Source organism: Manis javanica, chromosome 1, assembly GCF_040802235.1.
Source record: "Manis javanica isolate MJ-LG chromosome 1, MJ_LKY, whole genome shotgun sequence".
NCBI lineage: Eukaryota > Metazoa > Chordata > Mammalia > Pholidota > Manidae > Manis > Manis javanica.
Window position 1 is genome coordinate 100,540,305 of NC_133156.1, and position 15,155 is coordinate 100,555,459.

The 15,155-nt window shown below is 35.7% G+C and overlaps 1 protein-coding gene across 2 annotated transcripts in view; it reads left to right on the top strand.

The window, feature by feature from the left end:
• Positions 1-2,413: 2,413 nt before the first annotated feature.
• Positions 2,414-15,155, top strand: part of ADAMTS6 (ADAM metallopeptidase with thrombospondin type 1 motif 6) — a 324,257-nt gene continuing 311,515 nt past the window's right edge. For both annotated transcript variants that reach the window (XM_073235705.1, XM_073235710.1), the window contains exons 1-3: positions 2,414-2,948; positions 8,690-9,063; positions 11,204-11,568. In XM_073235705.1, coding sequence (XP_073091806.1) covers positions 8,967-9,063; positions 11,204-11,568 — 462 coding nt within the window. In that variant the 5' untranslated portion in view covers positions 2,414-2,948; positions 8,690-8,966. The remainder of the gene's footprint in view (positions 2,949-8,689; positions 9,064-11,203; positions 11,569-15,155) is intronic.

Here is a 15,155-nt window from a genome sequence, read left to right on the forward strand (position 1 = left end):
TTTTTCAGTCTTTGTATTTTAGAAATATAGGTGAATATTTAATGGATGCGATGAAATGTTATTTGGAATTGGTTTCGAGATAATCCAGTAAGGTGGAGCAAATAGTGGGGAAAAAAATCAGTCGTTTTGTAACTTGTCGAAACTGGATGATGGACACAATGGAGTACATTACTATTTTTCTACTTCTGTGTGTGTTTGAATTTTCCTGTAATGCAATTACAGTGTACACATACAATCTGTGTAAAGTTAAATTGATACTTCGTTTCTCATGCTAATAATTTTTCAGTTTTTCTTACAGTCGTTTGGAGGAGAAAAGGAATGTTGGAAAATTGTCATTACTCTGTTTAAACGCATGATGGCACTCTTTGAATAAGTAATTATCTGAAGCCCGCTTCTCACTCTAAGGCTTATTTCCTAGGGCAGTTTTATCTTAATTGAGAGTAAAAACTTTCAGATAGCTATACTTATACCTTTACTTTAGTTTTCTGTGCTGGCTGTGTCTATCTACTACCACTTTTTGAAAAATGAAGGATAAGGTTTGCAACTATTTAAGGGTGGTTTGGTGCAAAAACAGCTCTATGCCCACTTGTCTATATTTGGTGTTTACAGTTTTTGCTAGGAAATTCTCCATCTCATGTATTTTAATGCAAAAACATATACATATAATTTCCATATGAATTGTATTTATTTAAAAATGTCAGTGCCAACCACAGGGTGTATTTCTACGTTTTAAATGGCATAGAGCCAACTACTACTGATTAAGGTCAAGATGAGGACTATTGACTGTGGACACATGCTTTACCCTTTCAACCTTCCAAAAAGAATGGAAATAACTGTATTCTTGGACGTTCTTAGTCTGATTCATGCCTTCTTTTAGCCAACTATTCATGTATTCACCAGAAGAATTACACCTACTACCTCCGGTGTAGGAAGAAAAAAAAGTCAGATGAGCAATAATGTTAGCAGAAGCTTGGAACTTAAGAGCCAGTATTCAGAAAGGTCCTCCTCCCCATCCCCTTCCCTCCGGTCCAATTCCCTTTTCTGGTTTTGGCCATCGGAAATTGACTTGGCGTTAACTACGGACTGAAATTTCAAGGCTTCAATTCCCGCCTCCCCCCTGCCCTCCCCCCCATCCCCCAACCGCGGTAACTTAAACTTTTCCCTACCCTACACTCAGTGGTAGAGACAGATAAATGATGCAGCAGATTACACAGCTGAAAGGCAACATTTATCCTGAGCTATTTTCACATTTTTTCCTGTTTCCGATTTGTGTACCAGATTTTGTTTGCTTGCTTAGGACATGGGAAACATATTTGGGCATTTCCCCCGCAGTTTAATACCAGTGGCTTTCTCCCAGCAAAGGAAAGTGAAAGTGCTACGTTGTAGCGGTGTTTTATCCTTAAACTATGGACTGGCAGCTGCTGCTGCTGCTGATGGTGGTGGTGGTGGTGGTGGTGGGAGGGTGGTGGGGGAATTTGTATTGCAAAGCTTGAAAAACCAGTTTTGAGGTTTTTGTTTGTTTATCTTGAGATGGCAGCAGGGCTCTTGCTCGCCCCCCCTTTTGGGATCCGACATGGGATTTATTTTCATTTGGGCAGTCACCGAAGTTTCATTCAATGTACTGACTTAAAAAAATGCACTCCACTTGTAGCTTTTCCCGGTTGCACTTTAAAACAGCATCCAGTCTCACCCTCATCTGGAAATAATGCAAGCTTCTCTCTTCCCCGTTTCCCTCCTCCCCCACTTCTTCTTCTTCTTTTTTTTTTTCCTTTTAAAGCCCCACGTAACCTGAAGTCGGTAAGTCGGTAATCAGATGGAAAATGTGCTGGTCCTAGTTTTCTTTAGTATACTCTCCCTTTTGGTGGCAATTTTACTTATTGAGGTATATTCAAAAACACAGGCGTTTTGTGCACATGTAGTTACTGAGTTCTGAAATCTGCCACTGATTTAAGTTGCTGTAAGTTTCCTCAAAGATACTTTATATGCAACTTATAATATTTTTGTTGTGTGGGCTTAAAAAAAGGAATACACGGAGAACACCAGAGATCTTAAATTAACAGTGACATTAGTTCATCTAGTCATTCATCCTCTCCCTCCGTCTTCCTTTTTACAAGAAACTGATCACAAACCAGGCTAGAATTTATAAAAGAGGTTAGAGAAGGAGGAGGACAGGGGGCGGAGTGGGGCAGGGGATTGAGGTTAGAAGGGCCAGAATTTCCCTCATTCACAGGGTGAAAAAGTTGACATTGTCTAAACCCTTCTGAATGGCTGGTAGTCGGTTACCCCGATTGTACCTCTACCTCCCCTCCCCCTCCACGTGACGACCCAGGACACATGCGCACCCGACGCAGCCCGGCACATCTGCACACTGACGTCAGTGTGCTCTGCCTCCGAGGAAAAGCTGCCAAAATTTTCTCCTGCTGCAATTCAACTTGGCTGGGGGCCGGTAGTGAGATCTAGGGCTACTTCAACAAAACTTTGCTGCCCTTCCTGCTCCTCTTGTCTTCTTTTCTCCTGATACCTTTTGATGCTCTTCACATGTTATTTGCATAGCAAAGGCACTAAGCTGTCCAGGAAGAGAGGGCACCACTTCCACCCCAATAAGTCTTTTTTTCCCCTTCCTTTCTCTTTTTCCTTTCCTTTTTTTTTGGAGAGGGGGGGGGGGCGAGAGAGAAAGAGGGTTTGCAAAGACAGCATCTCAGGATGATAGCCTGGATGTATTATTGAAGGCATTTCTTTTGCTGCCAAATCGGAAAGTCCGTTCTCTAAGGCCCGGGTTAACCAGACTATAGGGTTTTATTCTGGCTGCAGAATAACTAACTGACTGCTGTGGCTTTGCAAAGAGGGGCAGCAAAAAAAACTTAGAGAGGAGAGGGAGTACGTGAGTCGTCCAGTGCAATCTCTATTGTTTGAAACTTACTTTTTATCAGAATTTGAAGATGAAAACGGTAAGGAAGACTTCACAATATTCAATGAAACCGTTTTTTTAAAAATTAAAACTTGTGCTTTGCTTGTCTTCCGAATAACGCGTAGAAAACTTTTTTTTCTGTGTGTGTGTGTGTTTTTTTTAAATGGCAATGAGTGAGCTTGACTGAACTCATTTTACAGATAGAAATCTTTTTAACTCTAGTCGGGGGTTGGAGAATTCTGGGTCTTGCAAGTATTTTATTATGCAAAAAATATACGTTTATTATACAAATAGACATGTTTTGTGAAGTATGACTTGATTATGATTATTGTGGTCTTTTAACTAACCACCAAGTAGTGATCGGGAAGGTAATAATGATGTGTATTTTAAGCTGATTTCCAGTTTTCTTAAAGAAAAACCTGCATTTTATAGTTTCATGTCAATGTCTTAAGTAGTCAGACAAGTGCATATTTTATGCCTGGGCTCAGAGGGCAGAATTAATGTGTTAGCTATAGCCCCGATGCTCTAGGATATGTTAAGCTCTTAATAGGCTAATCAAAGAGATGGAAACGTGTTTTTGATTTACTTTTGGCCACTTGGGACGTGCTAGACTCCTAAGCCTCCGGAGCCTTGAATATCGGCGTATGTCTGTATATATGGCATATGGGATCAAAGTTCAAGGATGATAGGAGGTTGAGTACTGGAGGAGTTATTGGAAAACTGCCTTTTGATAAGTTTACTACAATTACTGTCTTTGGTAATTTCTTTCCTTGTACAAGAGGCAAAGAGAGCGAGAGTGAGAAAGCGCACTGAGAAGGGAACAAGAGAGTGAGTTTCTTACTCTTGTTTTTATTTGAGCTGCCGGTGCAACGCGTTTGGGCCAAATGCCAACCGTCTGGGTCACACGCGTTTTATCCAAATAGATTTAGCGCTGCTGTCTGGAAATGGGCTGCTGAATGTTAACTTTAGGATCAACTCAGCCAGGGCAGCTCAGACTGTCACCCTGTGTCTGGGCGAAGTGGGATGGGGTGGGGGTGGTGGTGGTGGAGGGTGTGCAGGTCTGGAGGAAAGGGGAAACTCAACCATTGCTTGGAACTTTCAGAAAGACCCTGGAGTGTGATTTTCAATATATTCTTCTATTCAAATTTCTAGGGCTAATTTTCTCTTTTCTTTCTTTCTTTCTTTTTTAGCTTATTTTGTCTGAGTGAAACTTAGATGTGGGAATGACAGTTCTCTAAATTCATGACAGGGACAGAAATGTAAATAGAACTGGTGTAGATGAAGGAAATTGAGAAAATTAATTTTGGAGTTAATTGTTTTCCTGTGTTTCACCAAAGAGGTAGCTGCAGTTCTGGTTTGTATGAATTCAGCACTAAATGTGATCCTTGGTGCTTTGGATTTTTGTAGAATAGCATATAGAAACAAATACATTGATTTCAAACAAATCAAATTCATCTATTTGCCACAAATGGCAGCAAATGAAATCTATGTTGTGGTGTTAATATGTTGTGATTCTCAAGGGGGGAAAAAGCTCTAACCCCAAGACCTAAAATATTTTAATACTTTTCATGTCTGGGCCAATGTGTGTAAGATTAATTTCTACTCTTGTCTACTCTTACCACTTCCTCTTTATTTCCTTAGCAACCACTAGTAGCTACTAGTGCTTTAGGATGGGCCTCTGTGCCAAATGTTACCCTGTGTGTGACTTTGTGAGAGAATAAAAAGAGTTAGCATATTAAGAGAGTTAATAGCACATTCTTTGGGGGAAGAAGAGGGGAAGAGGTGGATAGCTCTCTTGGTTCTACCAATAGACATAGTTGATTATCAACATTCTGAGCTAACTTCAGGAGGAAAAGGCCTTTCTGTTTTTCAGGAGAGAGGTTACAATACAGATTAAGTATATTTGTCTTGCTATCTGGAAAAAACAGTTTGGGACTATATGTAATTTAGGATTTGATTTTTATGGAATGATGTATTTTCACTTTTGGCTCATTTGCTCTTCTTGAGAGATAGTTTTTGAGTGTGTTTAATCACATCTTTCCTTGAAAACCAATCTCACAAAAATTTATAAATGATCTGGAAACCTTTTGCCCTTTGAGCCTAGTGGTGTCCTTATAGTAGGACAGCATATAGTAGGACATGGTAGGTGTCCTATAGTAGGTGACAGTAAGAATTTGTTGAGAGAATAAATAAAAAGTGAAGTGAAAAGTTAATTCCCACATACAAAAATTAAATACCTGGAGGGAGTATAGTGTTGCTGCCTCCTCTGGAAAGTACAAATCAGCCGTAAAATAAATAACCATAGTTAAGATGGATGAAGGAAGTTGGGAAGGGTGTTATACATGCTCTTCAACTCCATAGTAATAGTTCATGGGAGGAAATTATTACCTTGACTATTCCCAGACCACTTGAGTGGGAAGTAGAGACTTTAGAGGACAAGACAAGCAAGCACCCCTTCAGCCAGGGCAGACTGCTGGCGGAGTCACTGTAGTACAAGTTGTCTGATCTTCTTTGTTCTTAGCTAGTGTAGCTTTGATGCATGGAAGCAGGTAAATGACCCCTCAGCTGTAATAGCTGATGCATTTGTATTAGGGAAAAAAAAACATATGTGAAGTCAGAGTAAGATGGAAGTTTCGATTCTTTTTTCAAATTTAAAATGGTTATCATGATAGTCAACCTAGTTATCATGACCTAAATTCTTTACTGTTTAGTCTAAAAGACAATACAACTTCGTTGATTGATTCCATCATCATGTCCAACTATTCCACATTTTTGAGGGCAGGAGGAACAATAAACCATTTTTGAAGGAAGGTCTTTGAAAAGTGATGAGTAAGATAAGGAGGAGCAGGGGCTAATATTTATTTAGCCATTAAAGTGAAGTGTGCAGACACTATACATCATGTGTAATGTAATTTAATCTCTCAACAAGTCTTTGTAAGGTAGATATCATTATCATGGTTTTGTAGGTAAGGAACAAATCCAGAGAGGTTAAGTAACTTGGAGTCAAGCCAGGACTCAAAGCCTTTGTGCTTTCTACCACATAATAATCTTCTGCTTTATGATGTAAAGAGTTAATGTGTTATGATTTCTGGACAATCATGTAATATTTTAATGTTAGTCTGGATTTTGGAAACTGTATGTGGAAAAGTTAGTGCCCGTACATATTTCTTTATGATGTCCGGATTAACTTCTGTAGCAGGTATTAAAGTAGATTAACCCATTTCTTTTTATTGTGTAGGGGACTAGGAGGGGTTAGGTATGTTGACTGTTGTTGATTTTAGTTGAGCTTGAGCCTAACCATTTACTTACTACTAAGTTTCTTCACTGGCCCTGGAGGCTTGAACAGAAGTGGAGAGTGAGGGCGTGAGTGAGAAAGGAGAATGAAACTAAATTTATGAAGTGCCCAGGTGCCTGATACCTTAGTTAGTAGTGGAACCAATATTGTAGCTCTGGTTTGTTTAACTTCAAAGCTCCTGCTCTTTCTACTATGTACCAATGCCCTTTTTACTACAAGTCCTTAAATCAAATGTTAGTCTATTTTTGGCCAAGTAGTTACAGAGTACGTTTTCTCTCAGTGTTAGCTTACTTAAATAGGGTGTTTTCAGGACAGTGCTAGTGATGGTAAGAGTGGAGGTTACAAAATTGTGAAGAGCAGGAAATTTCTAAAGGGGGAAACAGTGGGTTCTGTAAATCTAGCTAACTGTATTATAAGTTTGTTATGAGTTTCAGAGCCCAGGAAAATAGGAAAAAAATGGATGAATGATTCATTCAAATCTATCACCACAAATAGAAAATTGACTCATATGTATTAATTATATATTTCTCTTTAAAGGAAGATTACTTTAAAGTGTAATGTGGGACTCAGTGTCAGACATTATTATGCAAAACACTCAAGTCATCTAAAAAAACACCAAAGAGTGAATTGTTCATGAAGCAACAATTACACTTTAATATTTCATGGGAAGATACCTTTCCAATATTACCTGTTAGTCTTCTGCATAGGAACCAAATTTATTATTACTATTACTACTAATATTTTCCATGTCTTTTTGCCATTTAGACTCCATGGAACTTATTTCTTTAATTTGCAATGATTGCCCTGGTAAACTGACCTGTGAACTTCTGCTTATCATACAGAGCCTATCTCAAAGTCTACGTTTTTCATAAACTCTCCCTGACCCATCATTCTCTGACTCACAAGTCATCTTCCTCATCTGACCTCCTGCAACACCTTTCATCACTTTATATGTTATCTGTCAGTCTACCTTCAATTCTTTGTTACTTAAATTGTGAGCTCCTGAAGGGCATGGATTGTGTCTTATTAATCTTTTCTGTATCCCATGTTGTTATAACATCATTTTAAACAATATTTGTTGATTAACAAATTAATTTTTCTAGGGTTTAGCAGTTTAATAACTTGTAGAGACAGACATGAGGAGTTTTAAATGGTTGTGGTTGTTTTATATGCTGTAATAACCAATATTTCTAGCACCACAGGGAATGAAGTATTCCACATAAGTTAATTTTCCAGTTAACTACAAATATCCTTTTATATGCCTAAAGTTAATTTACTTTAACCGCTACTTATATATTCATTTACTCATTCATCTTTTTCAACCAACAGATATGTAAGCATTAATTATGTGATAATCCCATGTATTAGGGACTTGGGGAAAAATCTTTTTTTAGTATTTTTTGTGTACTTCTCTATCTTAACAATTTGTTATCTTATTAAAAGTGATTTATTTTATCCTGATTTGGACATAGTATTTTGAATATGTGATATTGAGCTATAACATAGGCATATTCACACTAGGAACTGTTAAACTGTAGGACCATTTGTCTCTATCCCAAACTGTACTACTTTAGGCTTTTGAAGCTACTCTTCAGTTTTTCCCCCTTTTTGTCACTTTGTGCTGTTAGTGAGCTAGTTTCTAGTCCCTCTGTTATTTTCTTCTAAAGTGGTATGTGGTGGGAAATCAGAAAGCCAAATATACTACTGTTCTATATACAATGTGAATTCATGAACTCTGAGTGAGGTGGTAAGTCAAAGGGAAAGTACATGAGATATGATAGAGAATCTGTTTTGACCTGAAATGAATTTTTAAATATTCTCTTCTTTTCAGAAAATGAATATTTTCTTTTTAGTTATGTTCTAGGTAGCTGAAGTTGTCTTATATGTTTGCTTTATAAGCCATATAAGACTTCTAAGTCTTATACATCAAGGGTGGCAGTAAATATGGTTCAACTTCATTGAAGTTTAGTTTCTGCTGCTAAGTGTTCACAGACAGCTGCTAAGTATCACTGTATGTGTAGGTCTACTCTATAAGAAAAAAATGATAGGTGCCTCATAAAACACCAAATCAGTCTCTGGATATGAGCATGCTAAAAAGCATGTTAAGGAATGGTATCACTTACATAAAGTGCTGTTTATCACTTAGATGAAATGAACTTTGTGAAGTTGGTCTATGTTTAATTTTTTTAAAAGGAGTGTAGTCACTGTACCCACACATTGTTATGTTCAAAGTTTAAAAAATGTTTATGATTCCTCTTCATATTCCTTCTGATTATTAAGTAGCTCTGGCACTAACCTGCTAACCATTTAGGTTTTAATTCTGTGTTTAGTCTTGTGAATGTTTATTTAGACTACAAAGAACAACAATGGTCTAACTTAACTATATTAAGTTATTTTGTAGTACAGCATCCTTTGATAAGCTTTCAGCAATATAAATCGGCCCATTCAGGATACTTTTCAGTTAACTTAAATATTTTTTTTTCTAGGTTAAAAAATGGCCATACTTCAGTAGCTAATCAGCCTAATGCTTTGCTTATGAAAAAATTTCCATCATTTTTTTTTCATTTTGGATTGAGAAAATGAATCCACATTTAGAAGAAAGTATGGGATGTTGGAAAAAAGTACCTGCTAAACAGTGGAACATCTAATAACTAATTTGCAAGAAGTTTTAAAGAAATAGAATTGTTATGCTTCGATTTTGGTATGGTATTGACTCTCTAGCACATAGGTAGCCCTCCAAAAAATCATCCAGTTTTCTAAATTATGGAAATTTTGTGGAAGACGTTGACCTGGATTTTGAGCCTCTTCATGGCTTCATCGGAATTTCGTAGTGACCATAGGCTTTCATACAGTTCACAAGGTATGATTCCTGCTTTTGAAACTGACAGAAATTATTGCTATTAATCAGAAAAAAAGATTCTGAATATTTGCCTTGGGTGAACATTTTCTTTGGTATAAGTAGTGATAAGAGGGGAGGTCTATATTGTCAATTCAGTGCTAGTTTCGTAAATGTTAAAGGCGCTAAAAGTCTGTTTAATCCACACTACTAGTATTTGACATCCAGTGGGTTTTAGAGTTGACTGGTCTTTCTTAGATGACAGACCCAGGCTTCTTTTCTTCCTCTAAATCCTAAACTTCAGTAGGCTCATTCATTGCTATGGTTTACAGGCAAGGTCATGTTCAAAAGGAATCTAAGATTTTATACTATAAAAGAGCAAGAAACCAAATTCTGATACAAGATCCTTCTAATATGGGTCCTTGGTGAAAAAATGTTTTTCCAAACTAAAGAATTCTGATCTAAGGTCTAGAACCTGGATAAAAGAGTAAAAGTTGTAAGAAGTTCACTTTTTCAAACTAAGTCCATAGGTCCCTATAATTTTAGTACATGGAATTGAGCTTTACATAATAAAAAAGATCCTAATAGAGATCCCAGGAGTGAATGTCATTTTGTTTTCCATCTATCAGTCCACTCCTTATGGAATTATTGAAAGCATATCTTTTGGATTCCCCTCCCATGAATGTAAAGTAACATCATTTTTTGATGCTGATGAGCCAGATTTTCAAGTTGTAGATTGAGGTTTATGTTCAGAAGTCCATATGTACAAGGTGTGGCTCTCAAAGTAGACCAACAAAGCCATAGAATTTAGTATGAACTCTTATTTATAAGAAGTGAAATTATGTCTTTCAATTTATTTCCATTTGGTCATGGTTTCATGGGAGTTTATATTTGTGGATGAGTTCCATGTATAAACAGTGAGACGATGGGCAGACATTTCGTTTCCATTAGTGGTAAGCCTAACTAAAGGAATATGTGGTTAAGAAGATAGATTGCTAATATTTAGTACACCTAAGTGAGGAAACTATATTTAATAGTCCTCTGAAATTTTTGCCAATCTGATGATTTTTTAACAGTTTTATTGAGATATAATATACATACCATATAATTTACCCATTTAAAATATACAATTCAGGGGTCCACAGTATTTTTACAGGGTTGTACAACCATTACCACAGTTTTAAAACATGTTAATTGCCCCAAAAAGAAACCCTGTGCCCATTAGCAGTCACTCCCAAATTCCCTCCAAGATGCCCTCCACCCCATCTCTAGGCAACTTCTAACCTACTTCTGTCTCTAGAGATTTGCCCATTCTGGATATTTCATATAAATGGAATCATATAATATGTGGACTTTTGACTGGTCCCTTGCCTTTAACATAATGTTTTTATAATGTTAGATGATAACTTTGATTATGAAGGTGATTATTATTCAGTTTATTCATGTAACAGCATGTATCAGTACATACATGTAACAGCATTCCTTTTTATTGCAGAATAATAGTCCATTGTGTGAATATACCACATTTTATTTATCTATTCATCAGCTGATGGACATTTATGGTTATTTCTCCTTTTAGGCTATTATGAATAATGCTGCTATGAACATTCATGTATGGGCTTTTGTGTGGATATTTGCTTTTAGAATTGCTGGGTCAGATGTAGTTCCACTGTTTCCCAAAGTAGCTGCAGTATTTTACATTCCAACTGATGATTTAAAAAAGAAGTTTCTATAAGGCTATAGATATTCTATATAAACTCTGTATAACTTTCACAAACATACTTTATCTGAGCTAAATTCTATTGTTTTACAAATGTGTACTTTTCACTGATTTTTGTTTCAATGTAAAATATTTATATTTCCTATAGAATTTTGCTCTCAGAACCATGTTTTTAAAATTAAATTTAAAGAAGAAAAGTCTTTCAAAAATAATTTTAAAATAATGTTTTGAGGAATGAAATGATTGTAACTTAATTCATCTTTAGATTTTTAAACTTTTACTTTCATTTTTGCTTGATAAAACATTTTTTTGTCCATGTCTCACATATAATGATGCATATTTTAACTGATATAGTTGTTTTTTACACTGCTACTTCTTTGTTCTGTTAAACCTTCTTTTCTTTTGTGTGTTTTTTTCTGGATTCTCTGCCTTGTGATTACAAAGAGGAATTCCTGAATTATCTAGAACATTACCAGCTAACTATTCCAATAAGGGTTGATCAAAATGGAGCTTTTCTCAGCTTTACTGTGAAAAATGATAAACACTCCAGAAGAAGACGGAGTATGGACCCTATCGATCCACAGCAGGCAGTATCTAAGTTATTCTTTAAACTTTCAGCCTATGGAAAGCACTTTCACCTAAACTTGACTCTCAACACAGATTTTGTGTCCAAACACTTTACAGTAGAATATTGGGGGAAAGATGGACCCCAGTGGAAACATGATTTTTTAGACAACTGCCATTATACAGGATACTTGCAAGATCAACATAGTACAACTAAAGTGGCTTTAAGCAACTGTATTGGTTTGGTAAGTAGATGTTATAACTTTAAATTTCTAATGGGGAAATAAGTTCACAATGTAAATGTCTTTCCTCAGAAAAAAAAATACATATATACGGGTGGTTTAAGTAGGGAAGGTAACAGTCTAAATTTTTAAAAATTTCTGCTTCCTTTGCCTTTTTGATAATTTTTGCATTGACTTTTCAAAGTAAGAACAATTTTAAAAACACTGTATTAGAAGTACATAGTAGATATTTGGTACTCTTTTAAAACACTGAAATAGAATTGAATGGGAATGAAGGAGAGAAAACAATTGAAGATGGCTGAGGTTTCTCTTTTGGGTGAGGGTGTGTATGAATTTTACTAGTTAAAGAGTGTGCCAGTGGAATGCTGAATTGGAGAGGAAGATGAAGAGAGTGATTTTGATATAGTAGGAGAATGAATGAAACCTTAGGTTTCCTTTTAGATTTAAGTTTTTCTATTCAAGTTAACTTTTTTTTATGCATAAACAAAACTCAGTCATTGGGGAAGAGTTCAGGGTATGTGTATATTACCGAAGGGAACCACAACACTGCCTCTTTAGGCTTCTTTCTGTAGTATCTTCTTCTAATAGGCAACACAGCTTAAAGTTATGTATAACCTACTTGTTATAAGTTCTTGAAGCAAAATCTTTTATACTAATGTCTTCATGAAATCATTTTTCCCCACATTTATCTGAAGAATGACAATAAATCTTACTTTACTTAGAAAATGGATTTCAGGAGTGTAGGTCTATGCTGGGCATTTGAGTCCATTCTAGTCTAATGGTAAATATATAGTTCAAGGTTGCATATACTAATGGTTGCAGAACAGAGTATAGTCCCACACTTCTTGTACTGCTTTTATCCTGTTCAGGCTAATATAGATGTTCCATTAAAGCCTTATTTGTATAAAAGAGTACATATGTTTTCATGTTCAAGTCACATTTTCAGAAACCATTTTTCTACCTTATTCTCTCATATCCATATCCTCATTCCTACTTCAATATAAAAAACCTATATAATTAGAGTTGGATTTAAGTATGTTCTAAATTTGAAAGGAGTATCAAGAACCACACAGTGGAGAAAAATTTTCACTATAGGTGGATATAAGAATTTGCTCAGATAGTCCATTTTCTGTAACTGTTAATGGTCAAAACTTAGATTTTAAGATTTGGGTTTGATTTTATAAATAGAGACATTGAGTACATAAAATGCAAATTACTTTCTCTATAAATGGTATTGTAAGTCTTTATCTTTCTGAATAAAAATAAATTATCAAAAAAATCTGTATTTTAAAACCTTTCATATGTTAAAGTGACACTTGCTATTAAATATGATAGAAAAACACTGTAGTCATTGACCAAGAGTTTTAAGTTTGGCTTTTACATTAATTATGTTATTGATAGCTTTAAGAGGGTGGTGAAATGAACAAATTTGAGATTTAAAAAAAGAAAAATGAATTCCATTGTGAGATTTGAGGGAAGAGGAGTGACTGGGGATATGGAGATTAGTTAGAACATGCAGGAGGTAATGAAGGCCTATACAAAGGCTATGGCACTGGGAATGGACAAGGTAGACTTAATTTGAATCATGTTTTGGTGAGAAAATTAGAGGATTTGTGTCAATAATTTTTTTCTTTCCTGGCATCTACTAAGATATATAGTATATATAGTAGATAACATGGTAGATATTTGACAATATTTTAAAACATTGAAATAGAACTGAACGGGGTATGGGGTGAAGGAGAGAGAGTAATTGAAGATATCTGAGGTTTCTCTTTTGGATGATGGTTATATATATGAATTTTACTAGCTAAGAAAGAGAAATGCCAGTGGAATGCTGGATTAGAGAGGAAGATGAAGAGAGTGATTTTTGATAGAATAAATGTGAAGAGTCTGCATAAATATGGGTTTAAGATGTCTAGTTGGCATTTGGGAAATATGACTGAAATTTAGAAAAGAATTTAAGTCTGGAAACAAGTAATTTATTTATTTTTTTGGTTTCTATCTCTTTCATTATAGTTTATGAATGCTATCACTTAGGCTGTATACATGCATTCTCACAAAATATATCTTTATCTGTGGTGGTATAGTGAGGCCTAGCAAGTTAAGGTGATTATTATTATTATTTTTTACTGAAGTATCATTGGTATCCAATCATACATTGGTTTCAAATATTCAACACTGTGGTCCAACAGTTACTCATATTATTAAATCCTCACCCCTCACCCCCTCTAGTGCAGCTACTATCTGTCAACATAGGAAGATGTTACAGTCTTTGACTGTTATCTCCATGTTGTGTTACTGTCCCGTGCAACTTATATTATGACTGAGACTTTTTGTGTCCCTTTATCCCTCTCACCCTCTCCACCCACACACCCCAATCTGTCCTCTCCCATGACACCAGTAGCTTCTTAGTGTCAGTGAGTCTACTGCTATTTTGTTTATTTTGTTTTGTTTTATTGTTAGATTCCACAAATACATGAAATCATATGGTATTTGTCCTCCATTTGGTTTATTTTGCTCAGCATAATTCCCTGTAGGTCCATCCATGTTGTTGCAAGTGGCAGGATTTCCTTCTTTTTATGGCTGAATAATAGTCCATTGTGCATAGGTACCACATCTTCTTTATCCATTCATCTGTTGATGGACACTTAGGTTGCTTCTACATCTTGGCGTAATAAACATAGGGGTGCATATATATATATATATATATAATTTCAAATCAGAGATTTTGTTTTTTTCAGGTAAATTCATGAAAGTGGAATTACTGGATCAATTGGTATTTCTGTTTTTAGTTTTTTGTGGAACCTCCATGCTGCTTTCCATAGTGGCTGCATCAACTGACTTTCCCACCAACAGTATAGGAGGGTTCCCTTCTCTTCACATCCTCACCAACACTTGTTCTTTCTTTCTGGCCATTCTAACTGGTGTGAGGTGATACCTCATTGTGATTGGAAACAAGTAATTTGAGGGTTGTTAACATAAGTGACTGAAAGCGTGAAAGATGTTTGATGAGTCGAAAGTGAGAATAAGGATGAAAATGGAAACTTTTCTACACGTAAGGGGATAGCAGAGTATTATCCATCTATTCTTCATCCTCACTGAAACTTTTTATCTCTTATTCTCTTTCCTTCTATTTGTTAACACTTTTCTGTTTTACTTTGCTTCTGTTGAAACTACATGGTCCATGTTGACTCATTCTGATGACTTAAAGTGTGGTCTGCCAGATTTGTCCCCTTGGCAGTTAATAAAGAATTTGTGAGCAGTTGATTTGAGACTATATAAATATCCTGTTTCTGATCACACTTTTCCCTCCCTGTCTTAGTAACCTTCGCCTTCATTTTTTTCTGTCATGTTACATTTTTAATCAAAAGGAATATATGAATATATATTATTAAATCCCACTTTTTGAAGGCCTCTTTTAACCAAATTGGTTTTTAATTGTTCTGTATACAATAGTTTTCAATGTAGAGATGAGTAGTGTTTTCTAATTGTATTTCCTTATCCATAGTTTCAGTGTTAACCCTTGCACCATCCAAAGGAAAAAAATTCCTAACATTGTAGTATACCAGTAGTTCAGAATAAAGTCACAT